The following is a 20,909-nucleotide window of genomic DNA, read 5'->3' as shown; positions in this document are numbered from 1 at the left end:
CTCTATGCAATGTAAGACATATTTGAAATACATATCGCATCCAACAGTCTATAAATAAAACAATGGGTGGAATTTTCCTAAGCCCTGAACAATTTGGACAATGGTCACTCAGTTAGGAAGATATGGCAAGATTAGAAAAGTTAGTCTCTCAACATCAAAGAAAATAAATTCACATTTTCAAGAAGAGTTTGACTAGTGAGGTAAGAATCTTGACACTTGCTCTTCCTGGCCTCTACCCTGACTACCAGCCCCCAACCCCTCAGAGAATACTTGATGGGCAACGACCATTTGCACCACCCATCTATGGAGGTTGGTACTGGCAAAGCAACAATCTCACACATCATCATGGCACTTTTTTAACTCACTTAGAATACAGTTAACCACGTGAATTCTGCACTATGGAGCACACTGACACCTTTTCTTGTAATGCTATTGCAAGACTGCTTTATATGCAAGGACAGGCACCCATCTCATGCACCACAGCAGCGTGCACTTTTGGGCTTTTCACTTGCTTTCTTAATACTTACTCACTTTGCGCATCCTGGGATGCTCACAGCATTTCTGTCTTGCATTTTTCCACCTCATGCTGAACTTAAAGGCTCATAGTACTTCTGCCTTGCTTTTTAGCGCAGACACAAAGCCAGCAGCTTGTCACAATTGTCAGCTGTGATCACTCAAGGGGGTGGATATGTTGCTGCAGCGCCATCACACGTAGAACAAACTCCAGCGAGCTTTCACAGCAAACACACTGTGCTTCAGCCAAATGGCCATGTCTCAATGTCTATGGATGTGTAGTCCTTGGTTAAGTCAAGGGGGGCTGTCATCAGCCAATAGATACCAGAATAGTTAGTCAAGGGCATCATCCACTCTCAATCCAAGGACTTTGACAGAGGCAGCCATCACTTGAGGTAATCGTAATCTGGGTCAGGGGTTCAATATTGGTCCTGCCTAGGGAACACGTCGCATCAGTCTTTCAATCCAGTGAAAACCGTTTGGGGATTAGCAGTAAGTCAGTTGGATAGTTGCACAGAAATCAGCCAGGGGCTATCATTCCAAGTTGCGAGGTAGGGGAGAAATGGTCAGTCCTGGGATTCACTTTCTGAAGGTCAAGGTGGAGTAATCAGAGGCCACCACTGTGAAAGGGAAGTTTGGGAAGTAAATTGTCTGGTTTGGAGACAGTATGCTGAAATGCAGAGTGGCCAGTGATTGCGATGAGGGAGACAGTGGTGCATTTGAGGACATTGTCAATGAGCTACCACCCACCTTTCAGGAATCAGTCACCACCACCCTGCTTCGATAGGGGACAGTGCATAACAATGGTTAGCATGGCTACGTGACAAGCCCAGAGCTCAGGGAGTAATGTTAGGAGATGAAGACTTAAATGGAAGAGTTGAGTGGAAAGATGTGGAAGCTCAGTACCGATGATGTCAACAGGTAGTGCAAGGAAGAAAGGAACATGAATGTTTGGGATGTTCTCTGGGGTTACCAAGCTGAGCTTGTGACACAGTGCAAGGAGTGACCTGTGTGCCTTTCATTTTTATATGAATCGCAAATATGCAATGGAGATGGAAAAAGACCGCTACCGTTCCTGGAGTGGGTGGTGCAAGTGCTTTTTTCTGTCTAAGCACAGAGGCTTCAATTATGAGTGATGTGAGGTCCTTCAAAAGTGCTCTTGCATAGTACAGTTTAAAGATATCCTTGATCACAGGGTCATACAACATGAACTGTGTGCAATGATCAACTATGTGGGATACAAATCCTGGTCACAAGCAACTTTGACCATGTCATTAAACATTACAGATTGATTAGTCATCTCTGTGAAGCACAAGTAATCACCTTAAAAGTGTTACTTGTGGGTCATAATTCACAGTATCATAAGTTGCATAAGGGCATGGAGCAGATTTCTTCTCACCTTGAACTGCAAATATTCAGCAACATACTGTTGCATGCAATGCTGTCTTTGTCGGTGATGTGGGTATGTGATGGCTGGCAAGGTTTCAACAACTCTATTATTACACTGTATAGGTGCAGCATGTGTACATGTGCTGTATATGTCAGAATCAGGCCCACTATCAAAAGTGACATATACAGACATTCCATGGCATTCCTTGTCAAAGTCCTCCATGTCCCACTGTATTGAGGATTGCAAGCTGCGAATTGTATTTTAAGTGAATGCTGATGCCTCACATTATGAGGGACCTGTTCTGTTCACAATATTCTCCATAGGTTCATTGGAACCTTGACCAAATCACCTCCAAGCCACACACCATCCTGACTTAGAAATATATCACTGTTACTGGGTCAAAATCCTGGAATTCCCTCCCTCACAGCATGGTGGGTCAACCTACAGAACACAATCTGCAGTGGTTCAGAAAAGCAGCTTACCACCACCTTTTCAAGGGCAACTAAGAATGGGTAATAAATGCTAGCACAACCAGCAACATCCATGTCAATGGATCCAGCTGCAGTAGGAGCTCTCGTCACTATGGCTGCTGCACAACAAAATTGAAGGGGAGTAAATGTGTTAGCAAGCCCAGGACCAGCAACAACTTCCAGTGGCTGCCAAACAGCCTCCACATGAAATTTCTACAGCAAATGGCACCCTTTAGGAGGAGGAAGCCCAGAGTCCATTGTTCTCTGTGCCATTTCCTCAGGACGGACAAGGTGCATTGTTGCCACAGACCGAGGATGTCCCAGGATATCACAGAACTATGCTATCTGCTGAAGCAGGACCTATGCCTGAAGGTATGGGTGGCAATCCTAATTAATGTGGCTGTCAAAAGGGACAGACTGCTAATTTTCAGTACAACAGAATGCTTCTAAGGATGTACTGTGGGCCTGTTTGGAATCTCCAAATCCTCAACCCACAATAATATCAAGGTTTTTACTGATAGTTTGTGCTACATCACGCCACTTCATCTCATTTCCCAGAGACATGTCAGCACACCATCCTGAGCAGTAGATTTTGCCGACTTAGCTGGCTTCTGCCCCCGCACCGAGTGCACGGCATTTTAGACTGTACGCACTTCAGCGCACCATATCATAACTTGGCTGAATTAATCAGCAGAAAAAGTGTTCCATTCCATGAACGTACATCTCATCTTTGATCACTGGTACCATATTTTAGAAGTCTGCACCAGATAATCTGAAAACTGCTTTATGTCTGTATCCTAGAGAACTCTTCCTGCTTCATTTCAAGGGCTGGGTGCCTTTCAAGGAAGGGTACTGGAGACCAGATCTATCGTCTACAACTATGCCTGATGACACCACCATGCATACCCCGAACGGAGGCCAAGCATTAAATATAATGCAACCCAATCCTCCACCAGGACCATGGTAGAGTTGACAACAGGCCTCCTGCAGATGAGGTTCTGATGGTTCGACTGGTCTGGGGAACCGTATAGTCCTGCCAGATTATGTTACATAATCCTAGCATGTTGTGTCCTGGACAAATGAATCAGGCTAAGAGGGGATGCTGAAGAGCTGTCGTCCAAGGACAAACAGAACATTGATAGGAGAAATATCATCTTCAGCATTGTAGAGTGGCACAATATAGCAAAACAGGATTTAATTGATAACAATTTCCAATAGACATGACCTAGGTGCAGTGATCATTCATTCACTGCAAACTTGTTGTTCCTTAAAAGGCAAATTGCCCCTGTTTGTTCCCAGAAGCAAATGCAGCATTTATGTTTGTTTTTCACCTTATTCAAAGACATTCATGTTTTCAACCATTTAAACGTTTTCCGACATGCAATGCTCCACACTGACAATGACAAGATGCTGTGTTTTACAGGGTGATAGGCAGTGCTACACTTTTCCTTCGGCAATGGATCCAGCTACACCATGACTGCTGCACAACAAGGGCCCAGAAAATTTGAGAGGGCTACAAACATATCAGCAAGCCGAGGACAGCTAAGGACAGGTAGTGTGTGTGGTTTGAGTCTTGCAACTGCAGTTACAATGACAGTCAGAATGTGGTTGATGTAATGTAGCAATACATCTACAAATGAGCTTCTTTTTCAAAAGAGTCACCCATGCCACGCAAGTACCCTTAAAAGCTTTTCTTTATTCCATTCATACAACTATATGAAGAGCTATATGTGGCTGCAGCAAATGACCAGGTGAACAGCTGAACTTAAAGTATGGCGCCTATGGCTAAAATCCACGATGGTCCCAGCAGTGGAGATTACATCCACTGCTGGTGATTTCATGATAGTGCAAGTGTGGTGCCACGGAGGAATGGTGCATACATGATGATGTAAGCAGTAGGGAATTGAAACAGGTAACTAGTTATAATTCACAGACAGAAACACTCCTTGGAAGTCACCGAAGTTAATTTTTCGTAAAATTCAGCCAATGTTTCCAATAAGTTTTGTGATCATCATAATTGCTTAAAGTACAGTTAAGCTGATTAGAAATGAACAATTTCTTTTGCTGATTAAGACAATATTCAACCTGTTAATTAGCATAGTCTATTAAAACAGCAAGAGAAAAGACAAAGGCATTTATCATATAAAAAGGGGACAATCACTGCAAAGTTAGGGAGACTGGACAAGATCGATTATCTCAAATCTGCATCCTTTATGTCGAACTGCTAAAGTATGTTGCTGCTTGAAATAATCGAACTTCCAGTTGTACTCAACTGAACATTGAGGTAAAATTGCTGTTTCAGTAACTGTTATATGACTATCAGTCACTGAATGAGTTGCTTTGGTACCATATATTAACTAGCACCAATATATTATTAGAATGATCAGGAAACCAAGAATAATCAGAGATTATACAACCACAAAATAGTCTTAAATATTGTTACACCACCATGAAGCACGTGTCATTCAAAACTTACGTGCAGTCCACCACATGAACTAACAAATTAAGCAACCTGCATATACAGGAAAAGAATTGTCATTCCAGATCATGAAGACAAAACTATTTTCGTATTCTATTAAAAGTGAACTTATTTACTTCAGGAGATCAAGTGCTAATGTCTCTTTTGATTTTATATTTGCAATTTTAGCATGAACCATCTTCTTGGCACTATTCAATACATTTCCTAAAAGAATGAATGTGAAACTTGTGATTGAGATATTTACTTTTGTTGTTTTAAACAATATCACAATCCTTGAATGATAGGTAGCAATATCATGATGAACAATTAAACTAATTTATTGTTTATCAATTGTCTATAATCTTAAGATTTATAGTATTTCACTAACAAATTCAAAAGCTGATCACACGACATCAGTGTTTTATGATATATAAAATACAGAAAAGTAGGCAACACCAGAGGAAATTAAATCAATCTTATCATAAAGCCATCAAGTAACCTATGCACATTAAATTATTCCTGACGACTGCATGCAAATCTGAATTATTACTTCAGTGATTGAAGAACAGCTTTATTATAGATGAATAATCATTTATAACTTTTTTGAACAAAAGGTATTAATCAATATTCAACCCTCATTGACTTCTTGAAGGCATATTAATGAAACTATTTGAATTTTTCAAAATATTAATTTTGTTTGAACTGCAATAATTAAAACAGATCATGGATTCTCACTTTGAACTTGCATTCTTCTGTAGAAGATGGATATTTTGTGCGTGTAAGGAGAATTCCATAAGCAATAAAAATGTTAATTAGCCTTGCTTATGATTCTGTCACTAAATTAATCCTCGTAATTTTACCTCTGGCTGCCTTTCATTTTACATTCAAATAGACATGAGTAAAATTTCCTACCATTCAAAGAATATTTGCAATGTCGAAATGAAATGGTGCTCTGACAAGAGAATATTCTGGCCCTTTTGAAGACTATGCTCTGGGATGCAAAAGCCTCCCTCCACTAAATTATCCAAGTTATAATACTCACATAATCAACTGTTAAATAAATCAGACATTTTTGAAACACGTCTGATCATCTTTTACCTATCATAAGCAGTATTTGGAGCCAAAATAATTACAGAAGATGTACCTTCAATATTATTGATCTATGGCTGATAAATGTGCATGCTTATTACCAAGTTATTTATTTAAAATCAGTACTTTGGCCACTGTAGATTGAAAGGTTATAGCCATGCATGTGTGGTTGTAAGGCCAACTCAATGCTCAAAATTTTTGTTGAAAGAGGAAACCTTCAAGCAAGGATAAATTATTTTTGCATTGAGATGGTGCGTAATATAGAGAGGAGGACATGTTTGACAGTTTTCAAGCAGGCCCAGTTCCTGACCAGAACAGATCGATTCAACAAAAAAAAAAAACTCACCACAGTTTTATCAGGATGGATGTTTATACACTGTTTCAACAAAAAAAAATGCAATTTTCTCATTGCTCGACTAAAGACTTGTTAAAATAATCTGCCTTAGTTACCTCAGAGTATAAACCTAGGAAACACATCTTCCAAAATACTTTAATAAAACACAACGACTGACATAATAGTCTGTACTATTTCATTTGATTAAGAAACCTTTGATTGATAACGATTATAATTCTAATGATTATAAGCTCTGGAGATGAATGTGAAACTAATTTCTACATCTGAATTAAGCATAGTTCAGATAATTTTAATGCCTGTTTTTAGATGAGACCAGATGACAGGATGTTGTGACAGCATCCTCCAACGTCCAATGATAAAAATGGATATCACAAACTGAAAGTCCACTTCATGTTCAGAGAGCTTTCAAAGAAGACTGACCAAAGTCTGATCAGAATCAGGTGAAATTTATAAAGCAGAAAGAATAGCATGCAAAAACCTAATGCTGAAGAAATACCAAAAGTTCAGGCCCACCCAACTTTTAAAATATGAATGAGAACGATCTCTCAGTCCAGTAAACCTATTCCTTGCGTTACGATCCCAAACAAAACTGGCAAATTATGCTACCAGTTATAACAATATTGAGCAAGGTGGATCATTGTTATAATCTAGTTTGATAGACAACAATCTTTTAAAAATAATGGCTGAGGTTTGACCTTAGAGGTTTATTAAATCATGAGGGGCACAGATAAGGTGAATAGCAAGGGTCTTTTCCCTAGGGTGGGGGAGTTCAAAATTAGGAGATATATTTTTAAGGTGAAAGGAGAAAGAGTTAAAGAGTTAAAAAGGACCCAAGGTGCAACTTTTTACAGTTCGTGTGTGGAATGAATTGCCAGAGGAAGTGGTAAGTGCAGGTACAGTTACAAAATTTAAAAGACATTTGGATAAGTACATGAATAAGAAGGGTTTGGAGGGATACGGGCCAAATGTAAGAACATGGGACTAATTTAATTTGGGAACATGGTCGGCGTGAACCAGTTGGATCGAAGGGTCTGTTTCCAGGCTGTATGACTCTTTGACTCTAGAATGTGTGCAAGAACCAAGGACAAAGAAAATAAGTACCAGGATTCTAGGGCAAATTTAAACAAACTTGAACAAAACAAACATAAGCAATAATGATTATACAGGTACAACATAGAAGAAAGAATTATTGTAAACCGTATTTACTTCATATATGCAACTAAATACTAACATTCAGGACTAGCATGAGGTAAACATGAGTTAACAGATAAACTGTGGTTGAATATCTCAGAGGCCTCACTCTAAATGGCCAGAAGGGTGAAGACAGTTGTTAGGGACACTGTGGATCACTAATACTCTGCCTTCAAAAGTGTCATGATTGCAGTGAGGTCAGCCACATGGACTTCATAGAATATGAGTTCCCTGATTAGGGTTGTTAATCTGGAGCCCTGACTGACATAAAAAGGTTGAGTATCAGGGGTACTGACATTCTGGTGCCTTACTCTGTATGAGACAGTACTATAGTTTTGAACTGTTCATCTGAAAATAAAAGCTGACTTGGTGACAGGCTACTGGCCTCTGTAGAGTTATTTCAAAAAGGATTTCCAATTTTTCATTTTTGAAGATTTGTCTTAGAAAGCCCTCAAAGTCTCTTACTTGAACTGCTTCAATGACTGTTCGTGGCTCTGTAGTCCAAATCTTTCAATAGGAAGTTTCCCAGGGCTCAAGACTGCTCCCAAAACATCTAAATATGGGCATAATTTCAACTTTTATCAAAAAGCTCGTTTCACCGAGCTGCAGCTGAATTTTCCAGGTTACAACTTTTCTCAATAACAATAAGCAAATAATGCTCATGGATTTGCTCAACCTCACTGAGCTGCACCAAACCATCAATGACTCCCAGAGATTCTTTACGGAGATAGCAAGGACTGCAGATGCTGGAGTCAGAGACAACACAATGTGGAGCTGGAGGAACACAGCAGATCAGACAGCATCAAAGGAGCAGGAAAGTTGATGTGTCGGGTCAGGACCTTCTGAGGAAGGGTCCCGACCCGAAACGTCGACTTTCCTGCTCCTCTGATGCTGCCTGATCTGCTGTATTCCTCCAGCTCCACGCTGTGTTGTCCCAGAGCTTCTTTATATCTCTACATTTTTGCCATGGCATGAACTCCTTGGGACTTCTCAGCACTGGTGGGAATCTGCTAACAGCAAAACCTCTGTTGCCTGAAGCCAGTTACACCTATTTGCTTCAGCACTAAACAACTGCACCTCCCAGTCGCGAACCATTTCAACTCCCCCTCCCATTCCTCAGACGACATGTCCATCCTGGGCCTCCTGCAGTGCCACAATAATGCCAGCCGAAGGTTGCAGGAACAGCACCTTATATTCCGCTTGGGAACCCTGCAGCCCAATGGTATCAATGTGGACTTCACAAGCTTCAAAATCTCCCCCCCCCCTACTGCATCCCAAAACCAGCCCAGCTTGTCCCCACCTCCCTAACCTGTCCTTCCTCCTAGCTATCCCCTCCTCCCACCTAAGCCCCACCCCCATCTCCTACCTACTAGCCTCATCCCGCCCTCTTGACCTGTCCATCATCCCTGGACTGACCTATCCCCTCCCTAACTCCCCACCTACACTCACATTTACTGGCTCAATCCCTGCCTCTTTGACCTGTCTGTCTCCTTTCCAGCTATCTTCTATCCGCCTCCCCCTCTCTCCCTATTTATTTCAGAACCCCCTTCTCCTCCCCCATTTCTGAAGAAGGGTCTAGGCCCGAAACGTCAGCTTTCCTGCTCCTCTGATGCTGCTTGGCCTGCTGTGTTCATCCAGCTCTACACCTTGTTATCCCTTGCTTCAGCAGTCTCTCAGCTTCAAGGTGCAATTCATTCCTCTCCTAGGAAACACAACTATACTGAAACCAAAGAACAGTAAGCTCCACCCATCTCCATGACGACTAGCCTATTAGGTGCTATCCTTAACCTAGGGTTTGCTGAATACTGCCTCTGGACATTACTGCAATCTTTTCAGACATAATGCTTCTAGCTGAGTAATCCCATTGTAAAAAAAAATCTTACTTTTCTAACTGTTAATCTCTCAAAACAACATGAATCCAACCTTTTAAGTGTATTGGGTTTCAAGATATTTTAATTGCATTGTTCCTATTTTCTACAGTTAATTCTTAATTCCTCAAACTAAAAATAATGGAGTTAAACACATCAGTCATGAACAAGATTTCTGAAACATTTGCATAGATAATAGATATACACCTTGGGGACTCCATGAATTTTAATCTTTTTTAACATTAATTCGCAGATGAAGGTGTTACTGGCTAGGCCAGCATTTATTGCCCACTCCTAATTGCCCAGAGGATCTGGAACCACATGTAGTTCAGACCGGGTAAGGATGGCAGATTTCCTGCCCTATAAGACATTAGTCAATAAGGCTATGGAAAGCACAAAAGATTCACTGACTACAAGAAGGACAATTTTATGATTTCAGCATGAATAGCTGACCAATATTTAAATGGGTATTACAAAGGAGACTACTAAACTTTCAATAATGTAATAATTCGTCAACGATACATTTTATTAAAATCTGTTTGCATTTTAGTTGCTAATCTCATTACTGAAGCATGAAATGGTATGAGCAATTTGTGTCCAAGGATGTAGGAGTTGAAATGTCATACGTAGCATTTTAAAAAATTCTTATACCTAAAGTCTCAAATGTTCCATTCTTGATTCGACTTTTCGGCATCACTTATGTTAACCTTCTACTTTGACTATTCATACTAATGACCAGTCACAAATAAAGTTCCTTGACATGATATAAAGCAAGTTAGAAATGCAGCCTTAAGACTATTGCTGGGAAGGAACCGCAGAAACGCAAAGCAAAAGAAAAGTCATATTTTTGAAATAGCAAAAGTCATATCACCTATTTGACTAAGTGTTTATTTAGATACTTGCATTAGTACCCGTTTTTGTACAAAGTCATCAGAGTTTACATGAAATAGCACAAGAGATTGGAATCCATAGTCTGTTACTCATCAGAACTCTAATTAATTAGTGATGGTATCCTTATTACTTTTACATACTCTTTAGGTTGAAGATGTTCAACACATTTACTTTGCTAGAGAAAGAATTATGGAAAATTAAAGCAGTCTCAATATAGTTTTAGGTAATTTCCCTGTGCTTAATATGTTCCAGTGGGCTTTTTTAAAAACAACTTTAAGGTGGCTCCATTAATAGTTTAGTGAAGCTAATATACTGCACATAATTTCAAGAATTATGCATTTCTTTCTCAGAAAACTGGCAACATTAGATTTGACAGTGGATATCGACATTTTTTTGCTTTCAAATGTGCAAAGAGTGGCCTGTTAAAAGGCCAAAATATTTATCCAAGAAACAGTACAAAGTTTAATGTGCTAGTATGAGCAGAACTGTATGCAATGAGTATTTGAAAACAAATTGCTAAATATTTTAAATAGTTTCTTAAAGTTTTAATTATTAATAAATCTCTAAATATTTTTTCAAAAAAAAAAACAAACATGGCTCAGTGAATCAGTCTGGAGTCAAAGTCAGAATATTGTAGGTTTAAATCCCACAAGATACTCAAGCACAGAAGTTCAGGCTGATACTCCAGCGCAGTATAGAGTGCAACATGGCCTATCAGAGATGGTAGTCTTCAAATACAACAGAGGCTGTGTCTGCTATTCCAGGAGGACAAAGAAGATTCTATTTTGAGGAACGGAGGAATCATGTAAAGTACTGACCAATATTTATTGCTTAAATCACACAAAATTAAAGTTAATTAGTCATTATCACTCTGCTGTTAGTTGGGTCTTGCTCTGCTTAAGTTAGATGCTGAATTTCCTACTTTACAATATTTTCTACATTTCCAAAAGTATACCTTAAATTAAAGCTTTAACGTGAACTTGAACATCTGTAGATCATGAAGGCCACTATCAAACCCAAGTTTTCCTTCATTTTTAATTTCTTAGCATATTCATTTGCTCACATTCATTTGCCTCAATTTATTCAAAATTGAATTATACCTGCTGCCCAGTGTTATAAAAAAATACAACAAATGATTTGAACGAGTATTTGGAATAAATTCTTATAAGTAGACTGATTGCCGTCTGGATGAAACAGCATCAATCTGAATTTCAAAAATCTGCCTTCTTCACCGTCCAATTTTGTAAAATGTTGATTAAAGCAGAAAAATTTCTGAGCTGACTGAAGTTAGTTACTGCCAATCAGTTGTGGTTACTACCTTGCTTTCAACATTAATGACAACTTTGTGTACTATATCGTTTAACTGGTTGCTATAACTGCAAAAATCTTTTGAGGCAAAGGATGGACTTCTTACCAACTTCAAAGTCAATAGAGCACTTAATTTCATCATATATGAAAAATGTTACCTTTTCTAAATGCTTGTTCTGAGGTTTCCTAAAGAATGAAGTCTTAGCGGTAAAGAAATAGTCTAAGTCTTCATCTAGGCTGCAATATCCACTGCTCATACTGGTATTCCACGTCATCCAATGACTTAATTTGGTGTTCAAAAATCATTAGAATATCCAAGAGGACTTAGTGTGCTATTTAACAGATCCGACCGCTTTAAACACAGGACCACTGTACTGTGATTTCCCAATGCAAACAGGAGTTGCTTTGCGTGAGGCAGGAAAAGGGCATCATACAACACACGCGGAGTCTTCGCTATTCCTGGATCAGCAGCAGCTGTTTGCTTTTACTTCAGTTGTTGTTAATGTTTAGCAACTTAATCCTCCATGCGCTTTACGTCTTCGCTTCTGTCACCAAATTACTTATTTACACATGGGCTGTGTATCTATCTTTCACTGCCATATAGAAAGTCACTGCTGGCAGCCGGCTTAACACAGTGTAGTTGACAGTCTAGCTGTGGAACTGTTGGCTGCTGTGCTGCACACCATCTGTGGCTAATCAGCTATCTGCATGCATACACGAGCTGAGTGAGGTCAGCTCCTTCCTGCCTTCTACTTCTATGTGTTTCAACAAGCAAAGCCACTTCCTGCTGCAAGATTTAAAATATTAAATTCAAACATACGTGTTGATTTATTACAGCCATTTTAAGTGTCATGAAATTCTCAAGAAAATGCAAATGGTATTGTATTTGTCAGCAGCCATCATCTTTTTAGTGGCTAAACATATAAATACTTATACTTAGTTTTAATTCTATTCCACGTTATAACAATCAGCAATTTATTTCATTAATTCAATTCACTGTATATTTTTAGTTCCTTGTACACTTAAAACCCATTATGTACCATCATTTTGCATAATGCAATTGATTTTTAATTGCAGAATGTGGATACAAGCTTGTAACCCTTTTAACAGGAATGCTCATTTGGTTAAAAGTCTTGCAAAATCTCCAAATATGACACAATGTATGTTGCATCACTGACAGGAACACTCGATGTTTTAAGTTTATAAAAGTACCCTGCATCTATTACAATGCAAATATAGCCTGCATTTAACTGAGTAGCATTCGAAATGTAATAACAATACCACAAAGTTTTTTTCCAAAAATTCCCTAATGTTGTAGCCTTTTCAGAACATTTCCCTTGTATCTACCAGTTTAAAGTTCAATTAAAACAATAAAAATGAAAAACTGTCAAAAGAAGGCATTTTTGAGGTTACTTTAAATGTTTTTTGAAAACAAATCCTGTCATAGTTACTCCTTCCAAAATAGCTCAATTCCCCATTAGCGGAGAATGAACTCACTAGTCAAAAGTTAAAATCTAGATTAGCCTTGAGCTGACCAGGTCAGAGAGGCTATATGACCTGCTCCTGTTCTTTAGTTACATTGTTAACTTTTAAGGTCATATCTCCATTAAATTCAATTTTGCCATTGCTTTTTAATGCATTTTTTTTAAGCTGAACCAGAAAGAATGCACTCTAAATTTATAAGGCATCTTTCATGTTCTCAGGAAATGCCAAGCACTTCACAGCCAATTAAGTACATTTGAAGAGCAGTCACTTTTGTCCCACCAGGGCTCAAAAACAACAAAAGGTCAAGTGACCAGATAATCTGTTTTAGTTTCTCTGAGGGATAATTGTTAGTTAGGAGACCAGAAACTCCTTACTTTCACCAGTCACACTTGGATAACCAGCTCAACTTTGAGGATGCAGCAATCCCTCAATATTGCACAGAAATATCAGCAGAGATATGACGAAATCTTTTTTTTAAATTACCAAATCTTTAGTCCCTGACATGAACGCATAACATCTGCCTTAGAAATCAAAGTCAAGCGTGACATTGGGCCATAGGCTAGCAAAACAATCAATAATCTGAGGATTAAATTAATCAATGGCTCAAGCAGCATCTTGACTTCACGTCTGAACTACCATAACCATTTGTGAATCCAAGTTCATACGGAGTTCCCTGTCAGATGCTACAATTAGCCTTAAACTAATGGGCAATGGAGAGGGAAGTGACCTCTGCTGGCAGGACACTTGTGGATTTTATTTTAGGATAGAGAATGCAACTTGGCTACTGCGAATTTATGGATGATTACATCATATCTATTGAAATGACGTTTGAATGAGTGATCAAAAGGAACCCAGCACCTATAGTACTATACATTGATGTCTTGAAAAGTTGAGAATTGGAAATGCACAGGGGAAAATAATGAAAACAACCTAGAAGTTATAGATCAATATTTGTAGATGCACGAGGGAGATGCACATTTGGTATTAATGGTTGGGAAGGGGAATATAGTTAAATACAATAATAGTATTTCCAAAAGAATGTTAAACAAAATCTTGAAGTTTTTGAAATCTTCAATATTTCAAGGCAATGGCAAGGTAGCACCAGAAATGATCCAGAATGCTGTATGACTAACCTGCAAGATATTTATAGGCAGCTTGCCTCAGAAGTTGGCCAAAGGTTGCAATATAAAAAAAGCATTTCCACAGATTAGGATCAAACTGGGATTAATCCTTTAATTTAATTAATTAATATTACCCTGCGTGCAGTTAAAAACAGTTCACATCAGAGCTTCTCAAAACTGTGGGTTGCAAAAGTTTGGGATTACAGCCTCTGATGCAGCAATAGCTGCTGTTGAGCTCTGACCGAGTTCTAACCATTGAGAGGTCCCTGTAAAGCTCGCAATTTCTTTTAAGAGGGCATGGGCAAATTATTCAATCTTATAAACCTGTCCTAAAAAAGCCCAATAGGAAGGAAGGTGCTTTTCACCTAATGAACTTGTGATTAAACAGCTCTTCCCTGCTGTAACAAGCAAGCCCCATTTTCACTCTCAAAGGCATCTAACTCCTCCTCCTCCAGCCTGGGGTCTTAGCAACATTTTAGCCCCAAATTGGAAAAGCACTGGTTTAGGTTTAACAGTGCCAATTATTTGACTAGGAATATTCACAAATTAGGTGCCAATTTAGTGGAACTAATTGTACTGCAGCAAAACAAAACTGATCTGGAGCATGTCAACCATTGGGAAAATTTTAACGGCACGAAACAAAACCGAATGAAGATTTTAAAAAAAAAGCCCATAAAACCTGTAGAGATGATTGTCACAGAAATGTCAGATGATGATGTCAACAAATCAAAAGAGTGGACTTGACAGATATCAAAGATTCAGACAATTCAAAACTACACTTTAGATTTAAGTTGCCAACTTGCTCTAAGAGAAAAATGGTTTGTATCTACTATGAAGTAAACAGCAGAACAAGTGCAAACAAAAATGAAGTACTACATAGACCCTGGTGCTTCCTACAACATTGAGCTTTATGGCATTTCAAAAACAAAACTCTTGAAGGTGAAGTTCAGGCTCTGTGAAGAATGATACTCACCAAAGAGGTGAAATTAAATCAGACAGCCCAATGCCAATGTTAGCATGAATATATCTGGAATTCCAGGTATAAAACATGAAATTAAAGCCAGTCATCTTATGAGAAACAAATTGAAAGCTCAGACTAATGACCCAAAATGTGCAAGAAGCGATTTTACAGTGTTTTGCAGGCTACATTGGATTGATAATTAGCATAAATTCAGCAGAGTCAGCAGAGAACATTTTGAAACAAAATCAGAAAGTACATGATTCCAACCAGGAGATATTGGAGGAAAGGTCAACAACCCATATATGTGCCATGCATGCAGAGACTAACACAAAAAGAGGGACTATCTAGAACAACAAACAGTTCTGCTAATGTACAGGAACAATAATGTTCAAGGCTGGTAGGTTAGACAACTCAGTTAAAAATTATGGTACATGCAAGTTTCTTTATCATCTAATCTGAATATTGAAATCCTATCATGTACAAATGACTTTCCTTGGTGTACCATATAACTTTTACCATAAGAGACTAACTACCATATAAGCAACAGTGTACTCTTCAAACTGATATTTTACAATATATGTTAATGAATTTGACAACAGAAATGAATGTACAATTGCCAAGTTTGCAGATGACACAAAAAAATGGTAGGAACATAAGTAGTGAGGATAGCACAGAGTCTAGAGAGGGATATGTGAGCTGGCAAAAACTTGACAGATGGAGGCAATCCAGAGAGAGCCCACTCAGTTGATTTTGGGCATGGAGAGATTTTCTTATGAGGAGAGGTTGAATAGGTTGGCCCTGTACTCATTGGAGTTTAAAAGAATGAGAGGAGGCCTTCTTGAAACCTATAAGATTCTTAGGGGGCTTGGCAGGGTAGAGGAGGAGAGAGAGATTCCGTTGTGGGAGAATCTAGAGCCAGATGGCATAATCTCAGAGTAAAGGGTCAAACATTTAAAAAAACACAAGGAGGAACATTTTTCTTCAGTGAGTAGTAAAACAGACCAATGGGCTAAGAAGTGGCAGTTGGAGTTTAATTTAGATAAATGTGAGGTGCTGCATTTTGGAAAGGCAAATCAGGGCAGGACGTACACACTTAATGGTAAGGTCCTGGAGAGTGCTGTTGAACAAAGAGACCTTGGAAGTGCAGGTTCATATTCCTTTAAAGTGGAGTCGCAGGTAGACAGGATAGTGAAGGCGGCGTTTGGTGTGCTTACCTTTATTGTCAGTGCATTGAATATAGAAGTTGGGAGGTCATGTTGCAGCTGTACAGGACATTGGTTAGGCTATAATCGGAATACCGCATGCAAGTCTGGTCTTCCTGCTATAGGAAGGATGCTGTGAAACTTGAAAGGATTCAGAAAAGGTTTAGAAGAATGTTGCCAGAGTTGGAGGGTTTGAGCTATGGGGAGAGGCTGGATAGACTGGGGCTATTTACCCTGGAGCATCAGAGGCTGAGGGGTGACCTTATAAAGATTTATAAAATCATGAGGGGCATGAATAGTGTGAATACACAAAGTCTTTTCCCCAGTCTAAAACTGGACGGCATTGGATTAAGGAGAGAGGGGAAAGGTTTAAAAGGGATCTAAAGGGCAACTTTTTCACATAGAGGGTGGTCATTGTATGGAAGTGCAGCCTGTCACGAAGAGCACTAAGCAGGAGCACACAAGCAGTTGTGCCAGGACATCCACCAACGGGTGGCAAGGGTGAGGGACAGCCAGCTGGAGCAGCTGATCAGACCATCCCTGGAAGAAAGAATGTCTTTGGGGGAAAGAGAAGGAGCAGACAGAAATAAAAAAAACAAACAAACAAACAAACAAACAAACAAACAAACAAACAATCTGCAGGCCAATGTAAACCAAATGGCTTAATTCCATATAAATATTTTCTTGTTTAACCTTAATTTCCCTTTATGGTTAAAGGGAGAGATGATGAGATAGTGAGATGACGTCAGAGGAATAAAGGGTTCCTGCCTCATGATCTTCAGGCTGTCTTTGTGGTCAAATCTCAAGTTACATTTCATTAGTGAGAAAGCAGTAAGAATTAGCTGGTGCTTTTCACTTTTGTTTGCTATTCAGCTATCACTGCTGAAAATATGTACTTAAATAATGAGCGAAAATAGTATCTGGCCCATGATATCAACCAGCCTTATAAGACATCATTAAAGACACAAAATGGTGAATTGTTACATAGGAAAAGGGCCTCTAGTGGGTACGGAACCGTATCCCCTCCATACAGTCAACTGCCTCAGTGCAATGAATAAGAAGTTGGTTTATCTCAAGATAATTCTTTAAATAAGAATAAAAGAATATTGTAACATTATAAACCTCCACTAACATAGACTATACTGGTACCCAATGTGTTTAGCACAATTAATGCAAAAGACTGAATTTTGGTTTCGATGACTGGCAAACGAACATAGGCAATTATTAAACTGGAGCCTGCCCAAAGACTTAGAAGTGTTTTTCCACTGGATCTTTCTGTGTATATAGAGCCAAAATGACATGGGACCCTCTGCCGGGGATCCGGGAGCTGTGTGAACAGGACAAACAACTATGTTTAACCAAATTGAAGACTTGTTAATCAGTCTCAACAAGGAACCGACAGCCGGAATTTTTAACTCAATTTTAAATCAGGTACTGGAAACAAAATAAAGAGAAAGGGGAAGAATGATGAGATTAAGAGAAACAAAGTTAAAAATTAATTATTTTTTTAAAATATTTAACTAAAATCTGAAAGTATGAACTTCTTACATCACTATAAAAATCAATTTTCAATGCCAAAACAATTGTTAACAAGAATTACCTTGGTTATAAATATATTGCTCTGAATAACTTCAAGATACATTTAAAAATGCAGAAAGAATAATTCTTCTAAAGATTCTGCTGATACACCAAAATTGGTTGGTTGTAGTGACAGAAAATATTGGAGAAACTCAGCAGGTCTGGAAGCATCAGTGGAGTGAAACAGTTAACGTTTTGAGTCCAACATGATTTTTCTTCTATGACTCTTCTTCAGTGAAGTCGAAACTTAGACTCTGGTTCTCCCTCCACAGATGCTGCCAGATCTGTTGAGCTTCTCCAGCATCGCACTTGGCAAAGGGGCTGTGCTCTAAAAGCTGGTGTGATTCCAAATAAACCTGTTGGACTACAACCTGGTATCGTGTGACTTTTTTCTCCAGCACTCTATCACTTTATTAAAGATTTATAGCACTGAGTATTTTGCTTTTATGTAGGCATAGTGACTGCAGAACTCCTGCCCTAACTAGTACAATGAATCACAAAATGAAATTATTCCAGTCATATTAACGTGTATTTTAACTTGCATAAATTAATCATAGTGGTAGATAGATACTGGAGCTTGTATTTATTTCCTCACTTCTCCTTCTTCCCCTCCTCTCCTGAAGATTTCACGTTCTTGTTGTGAGCTCTTCAGTACTTCCTCACATACACAAGCATCATACTGCAGCTCGATACACTGGTTGGGGTGACTTTAGTTTTGGCTTGAAGGAGGCAGAGGTTGTATAATTTTCCATAGGTTCTGTAAGTTAGCTGCACTCAGACATGCACATCCAGTGAAGACGCAAACTATGCTCCATAAGAATTTCAAATTAAATGAAATCCCAGCATTTTTGCTGAAATGATCTTACATTTAGTAAGCATTTTTTTTATGGCAGGATTTTTCCCTTCCTAGGAAGTGGCAGAAAGGGCAAATAATGATATGGATTTGCACCTGAGTTAGCCACGCTTTTCCCACCACCTCAATAATCAAGTTCTGAATGGCAAGGTCCATGTGTAGGGAACCTTTCTGCCCCTGTGCCATTTAAAGATCTCTGGGAGAAAATTCAGAACATGGATTAGGGATAGGAGAACTTTTGAACTCCCTCACCACCACCACCCTTCCCCTATACCCAGATCAGTCGTTCTCACTAGTTGCTGTCTTCATGGTAACATACTGTAGGACTCCAACTCTCTCCAGCTCCCAACGGCTGCCCAATTGGCTACCAGCTTCAGACATGTAGAGACCTCTGTTGCATAGTACTTGATAGAATGAGAAGCTCACTAGTCGGCTCATCGATGTCTGCTGGCTCAGTCTGGTGGACTTTCACTGGGAGGAGAGGGGAATTACTCACTGCTAAAGTCCCCACCTCCATCCAGTATGAAAAAAGTTTAACAGAGGCCTATATCTCTGGAGATTTAGTAGGGAACTTATTGCTTAGTGTGCCAATATGTGGATTCATTGTCAAGTATCTTTAAGACAATCAAAAGAATGGCTTCAGAAAAAGTGAAACGGAAAAGAAAGACAATGTTTGTGGCACAAGATAACTCATGCTTACTGTTGATTAATGTTTGGATTGTGAGACTGAATTTGAAGTCAGTCTGCTGCATCACATTAACTATCATGAATTTAACGTTGGACTTCCATCAGCACAATACATTAACCATCTCTAGTTGATCTTTCATGGTGCTGTTCATAGTCTGGAATCTGAATGTTTCATTAAAATGTCAATTGATGGTTTATGGCCACAAAACTCTGCCTATACTCATATTTAAATTTACTTAATCCAAGATAAAGTTTCTATAGATCAAGGAAGTGAATTCAATCATGAAACAGCTGTTCCATGTCTTAAAATATAACAAAAAATACATCATCCAAATGCTATATATTACTTTCCTTATGAACTATCAAAAATGACTACGCACAACATTAAGAGGAAAAGAATTCACAGTTTCTTTCTGAACTTCTTTGCATTACTATCTCCACTTCCTGGTGTATTTTCACATCAACAATGCTTTTGTAGAGACAGCCAAAGTTTGAAACATCCAACTTAAAATGTGTCTCAATATTAAGATTGTTTACTTGCAAGTGGATGAAAATGAGGGACTAACAAAATTGGGAATTCCCCCCACCACAATACACTTTCCGTTTAAAGGCCTCTGCACACTTCCTGTTGTAGAATATGTTGAAATTTTAATTCAGCCCCATTTTGTACATCAATTTATAACACTTCAAAGTAACAATCATTGTTGCCTTTTTAGTGGGAGAAAAGCAGATTTATGGTAACTTGAAAAATGAATGTAGATAGGAAGGAAAAATAGGAACCCAAATTCTCGTCCAAAAAGGATGAAAAAGAAAGAGAGATCCAACTTTAGCACAATGAGCCCCAATTAAGTGTTACTCAAATTTATGCAATTGTTCTATTGAGCAAAATACACATATGTTGTTAAGCTTAGTGTTTTATAAATGCTTTGCAATTTTACCATGTAAAGGTCAACAAAAATACATCATTTGGCTGGGTCAGTGTTTAATGGCCAAGTGGTGGTTTTCCCACATATTTGCTGTCGTTCTCCTTCGCGATGGAATTGGCAGTGGGTTTGGAGGTGCTGTCTAAGGAGTCTTGGAGAACTTCTGCACTACATTTTGTAGATGGTACACACAATGGCTACTGACAGTCAATGATGAAGGGAGTGGATGTGGACCAATCAAGCACCCTCGTCCTGGGTTGTGTCAAGCCAGAAGTGTTGTCGGAGCTGCACTCATCCAAGCAAGTAGGGAGTATTCTTGTCGATGGTGGACAGGTTTTGGAGAGTCAGGGGTTGAGTTACTCACTGCACAATTCCTAGCATCTGATCTGCTCTTGTAGTCTTTGTATTGACATGGCTGGTCCAGCTCAATTTCTGGTCAATGGTAATTCCCAACACCTTTATAGTGGGGGATTTCCTAAGAGGTGGTCATGACCTTGTAGCATTAGCACTAAACTACAAATCCAGAGACCCAGGTAATGCTCTGGAGACCCTGATTCAAGTTCTGC

General features: G+C 38.9%; 1 protein-coding gene across 2 annotated transcripts in view; it reads right to left on the bottom strand.

Moving 5' to 3' along the window:
• Nucleotides 1–20,909, bottom strand: part of rassf5 (Ras association domain family member 5) — a 110,273-nt gene that overhangs the window by 53,540 nt on the left and 35,824 nt on the right. Inside the window, exon 1 of one of the 2 annotated variants that reach the window (XM_020526641.2) lies at nt 11,692–12,240. The exons of the other annotated variant lie outside the window; for it this stretch is intronic. Within the exon in view, the coding sequence (XP_020382230.1) occupies nt 11,692–11,808 (117 nt within the window). The 5' untranslated portion in view covers nt 11,809–12,240. Of the gene's footprint in view, nt 1–11,691; nt 12,241–20,909 lie in introns of those variants that run through there. 2 annotated transcript variants of the gene reach the window in all.

This window comes from Rhincodon typus, chromosome 25 (genome assembly GCF_021869965.1).
Source record: "Rhincodon typus isolate 14 chromosome 25, sRhiTyp1.1, whole genome shotgun sequence".
NCBI lineage: Eukaryota > Metazoa > Chordata > Chondrichthyes > Orectolobiformes > Rhincodontidae > Rhincodon > Rhincodon typus.
This window is presented reverse-complemented; position numbering and strand designations above follow the sequence as displayed.